Source organism: Vidua chalybeata, chromosome 10 (assembly GCF_026979565.1).
Source record: "Vidua chalybeata isolate OUT-0048 chromosome 10, bVidCha1 merged haplotype, whole genome shotgun sequence".
In the NCBI taxonomy this organism is placed as follows: domain Eukaryota; kingdom Metazoa; phylum Chordata; class Aves; order Passeriformes; family Viduidae; genus Vidua; species Vidua chalybeata.
The window spans coordinates 20,255,084-20,268,525 of NC_071539.1; the positions used below are offsets into that span (position 1 = coordinate 20,255,084).

General features: G+C 45.6%; 1 protein-coding gene across 3 annotated transcripts in view; it reads left to right on the top strand.

The window, feature by feature from the left end:
* The window catches only part of CEP63 (centrosomal protein 63), a 21,121-nt gene extending 9,149 nt beyond the window's left edge, over positions 1-11,972 (top strand). For all 3 annotated transcript variants that reach the window (XM_053952152.1, XM_053952151.1, XM_053952150.1), the window contains exons 7-15: positions 2,287-2,520; positions 2,779-2,924; positions 3,655-3,789; positions 4,553-4,667; positions 6,534-6,731; positions 7,157-7,243; positions 8,288-8,487; positions 9,016-9,313; positions 11,451-11,972. In XM_053952152.1, the coding sequence (XP_053808127.1) occupies positions 2,287-2,520; positions 2,779-2,924; positions 3,655-3,789; positions 4,553-4,667; positions 6,534-6,731; positions 7,157-7,243; positions 8,288-8,487; positions 9,016-9,313; positions 11,451-11,609 (1,572 nt within the window). In that variant the 3' untranslated portion in view covers positions 11,610-11,972. The remainder of the gene's footprint in view (positions 1-2,286; positions 2,521-2,778; positions 2,925-3,654; positions 3,790-4,552; positions 4,668-6,533; positions 6,732-7,156; positions 7,244-8,287; positions 8,488-9,015; positions 9,314-11,450) is intronic.
* Positions 11,973-13,442: the final 1,470 nt, after the last annotated feature.

The following is a 13,442-nucleotide window of genomic DNA, read 5'->3' on the forward strand; positions in this document are numbered from 1 at the left end:
TCTCTCAGGCACCCATCCAGTTCAGATTGCCATTGAAGTGACTTTTAATGTTCTGGCAGAATACGGTTTGCTTGTACAAGTGCTGTATGGAAAAAAGATCTGGAGTCTGTCATCGGAGATTAGATAAACCTTGTGCAGCTCTCCCTGCCATTGCTCTGGTTAGCAGAGAAGAGAGTAGAAGGCAAAGACCTGGAAGGCAAAGACCACAGCACTTTAAAATATGTTACATCCCGTTGTCTAGTTGAAAGCTGTGTACCTGCCAGCAGCTAAATATGAACCTTGTGGGTCCAGCTCAGAGGGTACTGTTAGAAAACAGTCTTCCCCTACAGCAGAGACTTCCATAAAATACTGAAGCAACAGCAGTTTTCAGCCCCCCACCCCTTTTTTCAGGTTTCTCAAAGGAAAGTAGTGGGGCTGCTGTTCTGCAAAGCTGATGGCTCAGTGAATTAGTGGTGCTGCAGCAGAGCAAGATGAATTGTCCTAGAGCACAGCTGTGAAGTCACACAGACGCAATCACAGCAGACACTGATAAGAAGCTCTTGCTGGGGACTTTGCCTTAATGGGCTCCTGAGTTGCTCTTGAGTGGAAGCTCCTGCGAGGAGGGAGACTGTGATGACAGGATTGAAGCTGGCTCTGACAGGGGCTTTGTGAGAGGCTGACACCAGGAGATCTACAAATGCAGAGAGAGTCCTTGAGCAGAAGGTCTTGCTGCTCTGCTATCTGTGTGTCGTTGATAGCTCAATTGTTTGGGAACAGATGTGTCCTTGGAGCTCAGGCTGGGACACTGGGGCACAGAGGAACTTGTCTTACTGTGCAGCAGAAAACCAGGAGCTTGGGGAGGTTTTGCCAAAGTGGCATAGGTGCCTTAGGTGCACAGGTACTGTGAACAGACTGCCTGAATCCTCAATTGCTTTGAAAAGCCCAGCATGGAAGTGCTAAATTTTTGCCTTGGATGTTTCTGTACATTTTATGTGCTTAGTTGTCTTTCTAGCACAAGGTCAAGCTGAGATCCCTGACCATGGAGTACTTCTCCTCTCTCTCTCCTTTCATCTGGCTTCCCCTCAGCTCTTCCAGAGCAGCTTAGGGAAGCCTGGAATTCTTCCCAGTACAGACCACCTTCTGGAACACCTGCAGCTTTTAAAGTCAGCCTCTCCTAAAAACCTGGAATTCTCTGCTGGCCTGGATGTTGTGTGGCTGGAAATAAGAGACAGCTTAAATGTTTTCTTAATGCAGAAATAAATGTTCAGGCAGTCTGATACTCTGGTTTCTTAGGTGAAGAAAGGCACTGCTTTAAACTCTCAGCCCTCTTGATTACCTTTTCTGTCATGACTATTTAAATAATAATAAAAGGCTGTAATCAAAACTATACCATAGCCTTGCAAATGAGCAGTTCTTACAGTTTGTGTAAATCAAGGCATGCAGTGATTGTGAAGCTGGCAGGCATTGCTACTCTTTGAAACTGGGAGTATAGGACTGCTCAAATATTTTGTTTCAACCTTTAAAAATTCAAAGATTTTATGCAATAAAGGAGTATATGAAGTGAATGTTCCTAGAAGTTTATGTGAGAGCTAGCTTGTTAAATTTCACCAGCTAGCTGTGTGGAAAGAAATGCTATGAAATAAAGTATTGTGCCTATAAATTATACATCAGGTATTGTCTGCTACTCATATGTTCCTTCTTACTTTTTTGTCTGCCATTAAAACACTTAAAAATTCAAAGTGAGCATTCCCCCAAGTTGCTGGAACCAGGTATTTACTGCAGACAGCAAAGCAAATTGGCTGTTACAACTGGTTTGTTTTGGGGCTATTTGGTGGTTGTGGTTTTACAGTTGTGCACCCAGAGCTACTTCCTGTCCTGGTGTGGAATTAATTGTTGAGTAATCTCTGCCCTGTTTGGTTTGCAAACTTTCTTACCTGCAGCCATTAGTCCTGGTCTAGCCTTGGGCTCATGAGCGAAAAATAGCAGGAGGCTTTGTTCTTGGACAAATCATACTCGGGCAGCTGGAGTGATTTGAGATTCTCATTTTCCAGATTCTCCTTAAACTGCTTTTGGAATCAAAGGGCCCCCTCTTTTTTCATTTTGTTTTTTACTTATTCTGTTTGCCTTGGGAAATTTTATCCATCATGTAACCCTGGAATAGTGCTCTCCCTAATTCCTTGGAAGGTATTGTTGAGAATGAGAATGTGGCTCATTACACCAAGAAATCAGTAGTTGTATTGAATTTAGCTTTGGTACAACTTTGGTGTTTTTGCAGTTTAGCTCTAGTGCAGGTGATTGCTGTTGCAGACCCAGCTGGCCAATCGGAAGCAGATCCTGGACTCAGTGGAGCTGGCGAGCCGCTCGGAAATCCAGCACTTAACCAGCAGGCTGGAGAGGGCCAAGGACACCATCTGTGCCAACGAGCTGGAGGTGGAGAGGCTCAGCATGAGGGTGGATGACCTGAGCGAGGACAAGCGCATGATTCTGGAAGATCAGCAGAGAGTTCAAGAAGAATTAAGGCAGTCCAAGAAAATGTTAGAGGTCAGTGAAGGAACTCTTGAGAACCGGGGTCTAAAGCAGTGCTGGTGAGAAGTGGTGGGAAGGCTTTCCATCCTGGAGTTTTTGTCTCTTTCTAGAGCCTTTGTAAAGTTCCTGATTGACATCAAAATTGACTTTGTAGCCATGTGCTGCTCTGCAGTATTTCCAAGGGTCCTAAAAAATCTGATCAACCTCTCATCACGTTGCAACAAACTGGTTTGGTCCATCTTGCAGCAGTCATTCCTTCTGCGTCCTGTGCAGGTGTTGCAGGATGAGAAGATGGAACTGAGGGCCACCTTGCAGTCTCAAGAAGATTTCATTGACAGCTCGAAGCTGCACCAGGAACAGTTACAGAAAGAGCTGGACAGGATGGCTGAAACTCTTCACAGAAAAGAACTCCTCATCAGGTAGCATCTATGCCTTGCTGGTGCTTTGGCTCTTCAATCCAGATCTATGCTCCAGGTTCTCTCACTGAGGGCAGTAGCAGCATTTTCATGCAGCTGGGTCTGTACTGGTTGTATTTAACATAGTGCACTGGAGTTTCTCACAAGCACTGTGCTGCCTTACAGCATTTTTCAATTTGCATTGCTTTTGAAATTAGCAGATAATCAGTGAAGAGCATGGAAGGAATCCACTTTCCTCAGCTGGGTTTCTGGAGGCAATGCAGGGCTTTTGAGGGTGTTTCTCCCAGGCATTTTCAGCCAAGTGCTGGAGGCCTTTCAGGGTTTGAGAATATGCTTTTTAACCTGGGTGACAGTTCTCACTGGTTCGGGCTGGGCGAGGTAACTACATCTGTGACAAAACCATACTGGCCTTCCCCTTCTGCCCTGGCAATGTGCAGAGGCTGTTGGGTTCTGGTGGCTGTGTCAGAAGGTTTGGGTGTTGGTCACCTACCAGTCTCTGGCAGGGGGCCAACATCAAAATAAAATGTAGTCTTTTTCAATCAGCCTTAACTCAAGCAGGGGCTGTCGTCCAGCTGCTGTGTTTGCTTACTCACACTGCACACAGTTGTCACCTGCTTTTAGGTGCTGTGTATTTTTCAGAGAACTCCAAGAAAACAGTAGTTATGTTCCCTGTACCAGTGAACTCAAGACATGATGTTTCTGTGCTGAGATTAAATCTGCTGTTTCTGTGTAGGGCCTTGGAGGAGCGCTTGCAAGGGAAGCCATTGTCCTCTGCAGGGCTGGAGCTGGAGCAGGTGCTGCTGCAGCTGGATGTTGCCCAGAAGAAGGAACAGCACTTGCAGTCAGAGGTGACTCGTCTTGAGAACAGGTAGCCCACTGCTTGCTCCCTCTGCAAGTGCAATTAGTCTTGGATAATAATACAGCACCTAATTGTGTTCATCAAGTTAACCAGTGATTTTTGTAGGCTTGTTTTAAATATCAAAGGGCCAAAGAAATCAAGTGCTATTCATTGTGCAGTGTAATAGTGACTGCTTTGGTAATTGGTTGGCTGCCTTTCACTGCACACAGTGGGTGTTGTCAGTGTTCCAGCCTGCTTAGGCTGAGCACCTTCGCTCATAATAGGCTAAGGCGTCTTTGTTAGGCAGCTGCTAAGAATCTTCCTGTGAAGTGAGGATTATAAACAAATCTGTCCAGAGAGATTGTGGACTCCTCATCTCTAGAGGTGTTCAGGATAGATGGGGGTTGAGGCAACCTGGTCTAGTTGAAGGTGTCCCTGCCCACAGCAGGGGGTGGAACGAGTTGAGCTTTAGGGTCCCTCCCAACCCAAAGCATTTTGTTATTCTGTGATTCCTCTCCAAGTTTGTGGTTTTCAGACTTGTGTTTACATAGAAATTTTGTAATCTTAGTTTGTAAATAAACAAGCAAGAAACAGCTGTTATCTTTAGATGAGCTTCCTGATCTCTTGTGAAATGATTTTAGAAAACAAACACAGAGGATTGGTAAGGAACTTGTAGGCTGAGTTCAGTTTCTGTTGTAATGGATGTAAAGGACTGCCTGGAAGATGAAAGTTTCTCTGACCATTTCCTCCTCCTTGGGTTATTCTAATCTATACTTTTGCATTTGGCACCCAGCCTAGTGTCTTCAAATGCCAGGTGTATGCAGCTGAGTGAGGAGTTGGGTGAGAATATCAAAGAGCTGCAGTCCCTGGAAGAAGACCAGACTGAGTCAAGGGCAGAGATTAAAAAGGTAATGTGACTTTGTTCCTGAGGAGTGGGATGGCACTGGTGGAGAGAACTGATCCCTGTGTACCACGTGCCTCAGCAGTGGGACCAGGGCAGGGCTGCTGTGCAGGCAGGGATCTGCTGGAGGTAAGGAGCACACCTGGCAGAGGAAGGGTTGAGAGGACACCTGTTTGCAGGTGTCTGAACCTGGCTTTGTGAGCATCTCCTGGGCTCCCCGAGTACTTCTGTACACTGTGGAGATACTGGAATTACTGCTGGAGGAGCAAATATGTGAGGAAATTAAGGTCTGGAATCCTGAGTTTAAGCCTAAGGCTTAAAAGCTTTAAAGGCTCCCAACAGGATGAAGAGCAGAGAAGGAGTGAGTTTGCTGTAATATGTCCTGTCACACTTGAGGCAGGACTTCGAATGTGTCCTGGTTCCTGTGTGAATAAGGGGATGTGTTTCAGGCTTGGTAGCTGGACGTGAGGGCAGGGGCTGGGAGGAATGGAGCAGCTCACCTGCCATGAGGGGCTCACCCCAGAGCTCTGAGCACCCAAGGGGGGCAAGCCCTTCACTAGCTTGGCTCTTCATAATGGTCTGCATCAGCTCATGTGAGAGCTTTCACTGGAGCCTGGTAGAGTGGAAGCCTCATTGAACCTGAATGAAAAACCTCACTTGTGTGGAAATCTTTCATCCTTTATTCTGAACATACAGAGGTGCAGATCTTGCCAGAGATGTGTGCTTGGTTACACATCTAAACAGCCACACAGTAAATGAATCTTCCAGAGGCTGCTGGGGAGGAGGGAGAGATTTATGAAGGCTGTTTCTGTTTTATATACTTGGGAGGCATTGAGGTGACATGGAGATAAATCACCGTGTGAACAGTATTTACATGGGTAGGCAGAGATCATCTGGTTCAATTTTCTAAAATGCTTGTAATTCTCAGAAAAATCCTGTGTGTTGGGGTGGTTAATATTTCTGACTAATGGAATGGAGTTCTGAGGAAGGAATTATGCTGCTGTTGTTCTGTTGTGCCACTGAATAAATATACAGTGTGCCTACCAGTATATTGTATGTGGTGCAGGTCTGCCACCTCAAAAAGCATTGAATAAACCAAGATAAGGTATGGAAAAGATGACCAAAAGGATGGAGTGGTTTTTATACAAGCAGCAGCTGAATGGAATAGGACTTAGCAAACTGGAAAAGAGATAAATGAGATTGAATGGACTGAAAATAAAATAATGCCTGTCATGTGGAAAGTAAATAGGGAATGATTATTCTCTCATAATGCAGGGACTAGTGGTCATCACACTTATGAAAACAGAGATGTATTTTTACCCTGTGCATATCTGGCTGGTGGAAGTTTGCCATGGGAAGCTTTAGTTGCTACATGCTAACATTGATTCAACTCTAATATTGATTCAAAAGACTTAGGGCAAATTAATTCCTGGAAGAAAAATCCAGCTCGAGCTATTTAAAGTTACCGTCTTTAAGTGGTATCTACCTCAGGAAGGCAGAGTGGCAAATTGCAGGGTTATATTTTCCAAGAGTTACTGTGCTTCCTCGGTCATGGTGAACCTTTGGCTCTCTGGCTTTGGCTGCAGAGGTTGAATGATGAGCTGAAGAGGCTGTTGGTTTGATAAATAGTGGGTCTTCTCAAGTACCTCATGGCATGAAGCTTCTTTCCAGTTGGCAGTGTGTGGTGTGGGAAAGGATTGGGATGAGGTGGCTTTCAATCAGGAAGGACAAGCATGTGCAGAGGGTTTGTTACGTAGAGATTTTTTTTGTTTTCCAGGACTGAGATTTCACATTCCCATGTGCAATACTTTAGCTTTTTTAGCTGAAATATGTTTTAAAAGGTTGTGGGTGATGTGTGCATGTCTTCCTCCAGTTGAAAGACCAGCTCTCTCAGGCTGAACAAATGCACAGCAGTGAGCTAGAGGGGATGAAAAGGGAGATCTCCAGGCTGACACAGGAGCTGCAGCAGCGGGACATCACCATTGCATCGGCGAGTGGCTCCACCTCAGACCTGGAGCAGCAGCTCAGAGCAGAGATTGAAAGAGCAGAGAGGAAAGCAGTGGAGCACAGGGTAAAAAAGGCACAAGACTCTTATGCTATCTGTTTAAGGGATCTGAAGGCTTGGAACACCATCCTGGTTTTTAGCTACAATAGTAGTTTCCTTCTCTCTTTAGCCTCTGTACAAAAACAGAGACCTTCTGAAGGAATCTTCTAATGATGGTGTTCACTGAATCTGTCTTGCTGCTTCTTTTCAAACCAGCAGCCTATAGTCCCACAGAATTCTTTGGGATCACTCATGCTAACTAGACCAGGATGGATAACATCTTTGAAAACTGTGCCTGGTTATTTTTGTAGCCTCCTCTGTAGGGTCCCAGTACAACTAGCAGCCCAAACCTTGCTTAGTACTTGAGTTTGAGGGTGGAAAATGCTTGGAGGGTGTTGTGGGCATGCCTTGTGTTATTTTTCTAAGCTTGTTGGTTGCCTCTGACTCCTCAGGTAATTCTGGTCCAGCTGGAAACCTTGAGGCTGGAAAATCGTCATCTCTCAGAGATTCTGGAAAAAAGAGAGTGTGGTAAGCTGAAGGTATGAAGGTATTGAGGACCAGGAGCTGGGAAGGCGCTAGCCTTGTGTTCCTACCTGGGGATAGTCAAAGTCTTTGCCCAGGCCTCTCAAAATACGGGATAAAGCTCAGTGAACTTAAAACCCAAGCAAAAGAAACATTTTGAGAGGAAATAAGGTGCAGAAATATCAAGCATTTGTTCAGTCAGAAAGTGGTGAAGAGAACTGCAGAAGCAGCCATAATTTCCATGTCTTCTCAATGGGCTTTGGCCCACATTTTTTAGTACATTTCATGACACTTCAATTTTAAGCCAGTTTACCTCAAAGCTTTGATTCTCAGCCTGTGATGTCCTTTTGACCTGTCCTAGAGCTGTAACTGCTCTGGCCCTTGAAATATGTGGGGTGAGAGTGTGTTCTCCTCTGGTGAGGAGCCATTCAGCAGGGCTCTCCTTTCCTCTCCATGAGCAGGATGCAGACTGGGAATATGGGCTGGATGTGGTGAGGCAGTGTTCTTGGAAAGGGCCCTGTGGTGGGCTCCTGCAGCTGAACAAAACCTCCAAAACTCTTGAGGCAGAAGGGAGAAGAGGAGCCTGCACAGAGGTGCAGAGGTGCAGCCTTGGCAGAAATCACAAGTTGACTCATTTTGTGAAGGAAGAAGTAGCTGGTTTGCAAGTTCTGTCTCAACTTAAGCTCTTAGTTTGGGGTGATTGTCAAATGTGCCAAGTTCCTGGGAAACTGCCGAACAGAAGCTTGTGGCTGGTGAGCTGGTTTAAAAACACAGCTTTCTGGAGGGCTGATTTGAAACTAAAATAACCTAAAATAACCAAACTTTCTGTTTGAAAAGTGCCTGGTGGCTTTTGCCTGTGTGAGTTCCCAAAAATGTGGTAGCAGTGTGCAAAGCAAAAAATCTTCCTTAAAAAAAAGCCTTGGACCCGAAGAACAGGAGCTGGATCTTGGCCTGTTGGTCCTGATGCACATTTGGAAAGACCTTAGATACTGGCCTTTGCTCTGGATGTGTCTGTGGTGTCTTGCAAACCAGAACTTCTGGCTTCTGCCCTTCTTTATTAGGGGGATGATGGCACCCTGAGAGCACTCAGGGAGGACTACGCTGCTGAGCTCCAGAAATTAATATCTGAGAACCAGCAGCTGCGGACGGACCTCGCAGAGACCAGGGCAAAACTGGGGGTCACTGCACAGGTGTGCCCAGATGAACCTGAGAGCATGGCTCAGCAGGGGCAAGGCAAAGAGCCCAGGGATGTACAGCACAGGTGAGTGACCCCAGGGATGCTGCTTCCTCGGGGTGAGGAGGGCAGAAGGTGTGGGGATGTGTGGGGTTTAATGGCATGCTGGGTCTCTCTCCAGTGCATTGTGTGTCTGGGAGAAGACGAGGACTGTTTGGGAATCTGCCTTTATGCCTTAAGCAGTGCAGTAGCTTTGAGTCCCAGCTGGTTTGTGTTCTGCAAAGCCAGCAGTGTTTGTCTTTTGTCTGCCTTTGCCTCTCTTTGGAGCAGCAGTCTGTGCTGTTTTTGGTGACAGGATTAGATGTGGCCCAGGCAGCTGTGTTCCTTTCTGTTGCTGTGCTAGGATGTGCAGGCTGTGGTTTTTGTTATCTACAGTAGCAGAAGAGAGAGAGAATTCCACAGGGACTGAATGTGTGTCTGGAAGTGCTATGGAAACAAGTTTGGATTGCCAGGGCTGTTAGTAACATCTATGTTAATTGTTGCCTCTGTGTGAGTTTTGCTGGAGTTCAGCTGCTAAGAGACAAACTCAGTTCTGTGCTCAAACCTCCCTTCCAGGACAGCTTGGGAAGCACAGCACGAGCAGGATGAACACACAGGCAGGACACGTCTCCAGCCTGACAGGACTGCTCAGCATCTTCACAGGGACTCCCAAAGGTGTGGGGATGCTGAAACAGGAACTGTGACCCCCGAGATGGGTGAGCCACCCTCCCAGAGCAGCAGCGAGAACTGCAAGGAGTCACGTGCCTGGCTGGGAGCAGAGTCTGTGCTTCATGTGGTGGATGAAAACAAAGATTTTGCAGATGAAGCATCTAAGCAGCCTGCCTTAAATCATCACAGAGAATCTGTGTTTTTGGTAAGCAGTTGTACAGGAGCTACTTGCTGCTCAGCAGCTGAAAATAGATCTGGGTTCTTATCTGGCAAAAGGAGACAGGCATTTGAATGCATGACCTAACTGCATGTTGTGTGTGATCCTTTAAGTAAATCAAGTGTTAAACAGGGAAAGAAAGCCACTGCCGGATGGTTAAGACTTGGCCAGGGGGATCCATATGGTGGCTCTTCAGAACTCCTTTGAGAAGTGCTTTGTGTTTGTGTGCTTGCTAAGTTAATTCCAGGAGCTCATGGTGCTGCACCTCATTGTGTACCAGGACCTGCTCGCGTCCCCTCAGAATTCTGCTTCAGCTTTTGGCTTGGGTCTGTAGTAGAGGCTCAGAGTGGATGTGGAGTGCTGAGTATGTCAGTATTTCAGTCTCTGGGTTGCTGCACATCTGTAAAGCACAGGGTGAGTTTTACCCCTTTTCAAACAGGCTGCAGCAGTCAGCACACTGAACTTAAAGCTGCTTATGCTTGCTGATGACAAAGCCTGAAATCCCTGCTTCACTGCACAAGGGGAGCCTGCTCCTTTTCCCGGTTGCTGATTGTACTTTTTTCATCGGGAGCAGTGTTAGCACTTTCTCTGTCCTACCTCAGCTCAGTTGCTGAAGCACTTGACCAAGAGACAGAAAATTTGCACTGAATCACTTCTTCCTGTCATGTTTAGGGAGGGGAGAATGCTGAGCACTGATCCTTGCTCCAGATGTGTTGCCCCAGCACTGCTCAGAGCAGTTTCTCCTCTGTTTTTGCATTGATAGCAGTGACAACTATTAAACTGTTAGCTATCTTTTTGTAGGAGTCCAGAGAAGAGGCTCAAAGGCTAATGCACAAATAAGTAGAGGCTTGTCAAGTCTTGATGAAGTTTACTACCAAAAATAGGTCTTTATTTTTTAGGAGTAAAGGAGCTTGTGCACATACCCAGAAAACAGTGTTGGGAACTTAGGGAACTGCAGTATTGTAAATGGAAACTCTTCAGGTTGCAAGATTGGACCCAAAGTGTGAAAGTTCCACTTCAGGGTCTGAGAAGCTCTAGGGCTTGATGTTTAATAGAAGACAATGGGCTGCTCTTTATTCTGAGAGGTAGAAATAAGATTTCTAAGGAAATGCAGATATTTTTCCTGGTGTTGACTGCATTTCCCTGTTCATGGTCATGTTCCAGTGTCTTTAATAAAATCACTTCCTTTAGCACTAAAAGAGGAGAACTCTCATCAGTAGGCAGTAGTGGGGTGGGAGAGATTTGCTTGTTGTCTGTAGCCTTTTCTGTTTCCCTTTGTTCCTGGCTGTTGACAAGATCTGAAAACCAGAGACTCCAAGATTTGGAAATAACCAGTTATTTTCTCTTGCCAAGACACTGAGACAACTTGTCTGTAATGGAAAGCAGCCCCTTAGTAACCTTAATATTTCACGTGCCAGCCCCTGTGCACAAGGCTTCTCTTCATCAGCTTGTACATTAAACCTGGTTTAGAGTGTTGTTTTTGTAAGTTAATAACTTGTGGGTAAGTGATGTGAGGAGCAGGAATAGTTGTTGACTGTAAAGGAAAGAATCTGGAGTAGTTTGTTGACCATTGCTGGCTGCACTGAAGTGCTGTTCTGTGAGCTGCAATGGGAGTTTGGTCTGTACTTGCCTGTGGGATTGTATCAGGAGCCTGTTACTTTGGGGAAGAAGAGGAGGTATATGAAAGAAAGCAGAGGTATTCCCAGTGAGGAATATGTGACAAAAAAAACAGTCTGGCAGTGCTTTCCTTTCCCTGGACCCAAACTCTGAGGTGCTCCCACTCACTGGGATTTTTATGGAGACAAGGAGCCAGGATGTAGATCTTGAGTTGCACCAACACCCTGGGCAAACTCCTTGGTATTCTGTAGTGAAATTCTCTAGCCCTGATTTTTTAGTAGTGATTTTTTGGCAGTGTTGGCTTCGTGCAGCAGTCATTGCTGGCTTGAGACTGTTGGGAGGGACGTGACCTGCGATACAAGTGTGAGGCCTGAGTGCTTAGTCTGCTCACTAAGATGGAAATGAGCCCTCAAGGAGCATGTTCAGTGGTGTGGTTTACAGATCAGTGGTGTTTCTGGCCAAAACTTGGAATGAAGGAATGCCTGATAATCCCTTTGTTTCCCTTTAGTGCCCCTTGCCTACAGCTTCTGTTGGATCCATTGCTGCACGATACCTGGAAGATGAAGAAGTGAGATCCCAGCACATCCTGGAGTGCCTAAATGCTCACATTGAGGAACTGAAAAAAGAGAGTGCAAAGATAGTGAGACGATTTGAACACCAGGAATAATGTTTCTTGTGGAATTGGAATGCTGGTTTCCTTACGTGCTTCCAAACTGTGACTGGGAAGGTGCCTATATCCAGCTGGGATTGGAGCTTGAGTGAGAGCCATGTGTCCTACTTGGAGCTGAATCAGCAGGATGGGAGCTGGGGAAAAGGAGCTCCTGTCTACATGCTTGCTCTGATGAGGGGTGTTACACCACAAACACTTCAGTCATCTTGCCATAGGTCAGAGACCTGCATCAGAGCTATGTGCTCCCTCACAAAGTTGATGGTGTTTTTTAAAAGCAAACCATTTGCTAGTTTTTATGTAAAGTATTAAAGTATATTTTATACGTGTGAAAGCCTTGAAATAAATCAGAATGGCAAACACCTCTTTTCTTGTTTATACAAATACACAAAGTGACTCTTGTGGCTTATATTCCCTTCTCATCAGGAACTTGGATCAAGACCTTTTCCATCACAGCATAGCTATATTCTTCAAGGAACAGGGAATAAAATGCCTCTTTCCTTTAGGCTATCTGCATTTTTTTCCAGTTAATTTGCCCTTAGTGGAATTTCTTAATATTTCCTGGTTCTTGTAGCTTCTGCCCTTTATAATTTGTGTAGTATCTGGTGTCTTTATCTTGCTGTAAAGAGTGCTTGAAGTACTGCAGAATAGCTGAGGAATGAGTGCCTGAATTCTGGATGTGGTCTTGGCTCTAGGAAAAGAGAAATGGGAATGAGAAATGACACTGGATGGGAGGAGAACCCACAAGCAGGTGAGGTTCATCCACATGTCATTGCAGCTGCCATGTGAGCTGGTGCCAGCCTGGGCTGAATCTGGACAGTCCAGTGGAACTGCTGCATCAAAATACATCTGTGACCCCCTTTGGGGAAAATATTCAGATTTCCCTCAAGGGAGGTAAGTTGTTAGTGAGTTAACAGGACTTATTTCCTAGGGACTTGTTTTGTTTTGGGGTCTCTGCAGTTTTCCTGTGGCTGAGTCTTTATGGCCTTTGTGCAGGCAAACCTTAGAATGAGGACATTCCACATCCATAAGTTTCCTGTTCCTTTCCATCAGCTTCACCTTGTGTTAGAGCAACTTAATGCTGCCAAGGAACAGGAATTCAAAAGCACCATGTGTACATAGAGCCCAGCCACTGTGTCAGACAGGTGAGTTCAGCCAAGGAAGTGCCTGGCTGCAGACTGGGGCTGCACTTGGGCACGCACCTCTGTATCCCAGAGTTTAGAAACATTCCAATCCAAAAGTCCTTGTGTTTTGGCTTTCTTGTGGAGTTCCTTGCATGAGGGTAAAACCTTCAAATCCATTTTGGATTCTCATTGTGCAGCCTTTGTAATGAGATGCTGAACTGCCCTTAGCTGGAGCTGCACTGTGGTCATCCAGCAGTGGCCTTGGATCCTCTGCAGAGCTGTCCATGGGTGTTTTTGGAACATCCACCCAGTCTGTCCAGATCTCAAGTAAGGACTTGTTGGGCGTGGGGCATTTTGATAAAATCTGAACAGCAGAATACACCAAACTGTTTCCTCTTTGCTGGTGAACCTATAGATGCACTGAGTGCCAGAACCCTTAGGGATCCCTCACAGCCTTCAGTGAGGCCACCAATTTCATTTTTTAAATGATACCTTGTAAATAGTATTGTATTTCCTGAAGATTTTTTGTTACTGAGTGTTGCATCATGCTGTTGGTGTTTTCAGCAGTTCAGGAGACATTTTGCCTTGTTTCTGATGTGCTCTTCCATATCCCTTCAGAGATATTTGGCAGTTTGTGTTGGCAGAAGGGAAGAGCAAGACTGAAGATGATCCATTTGCTTAATTAGCAGCTATAATCCTACAGTTTTAT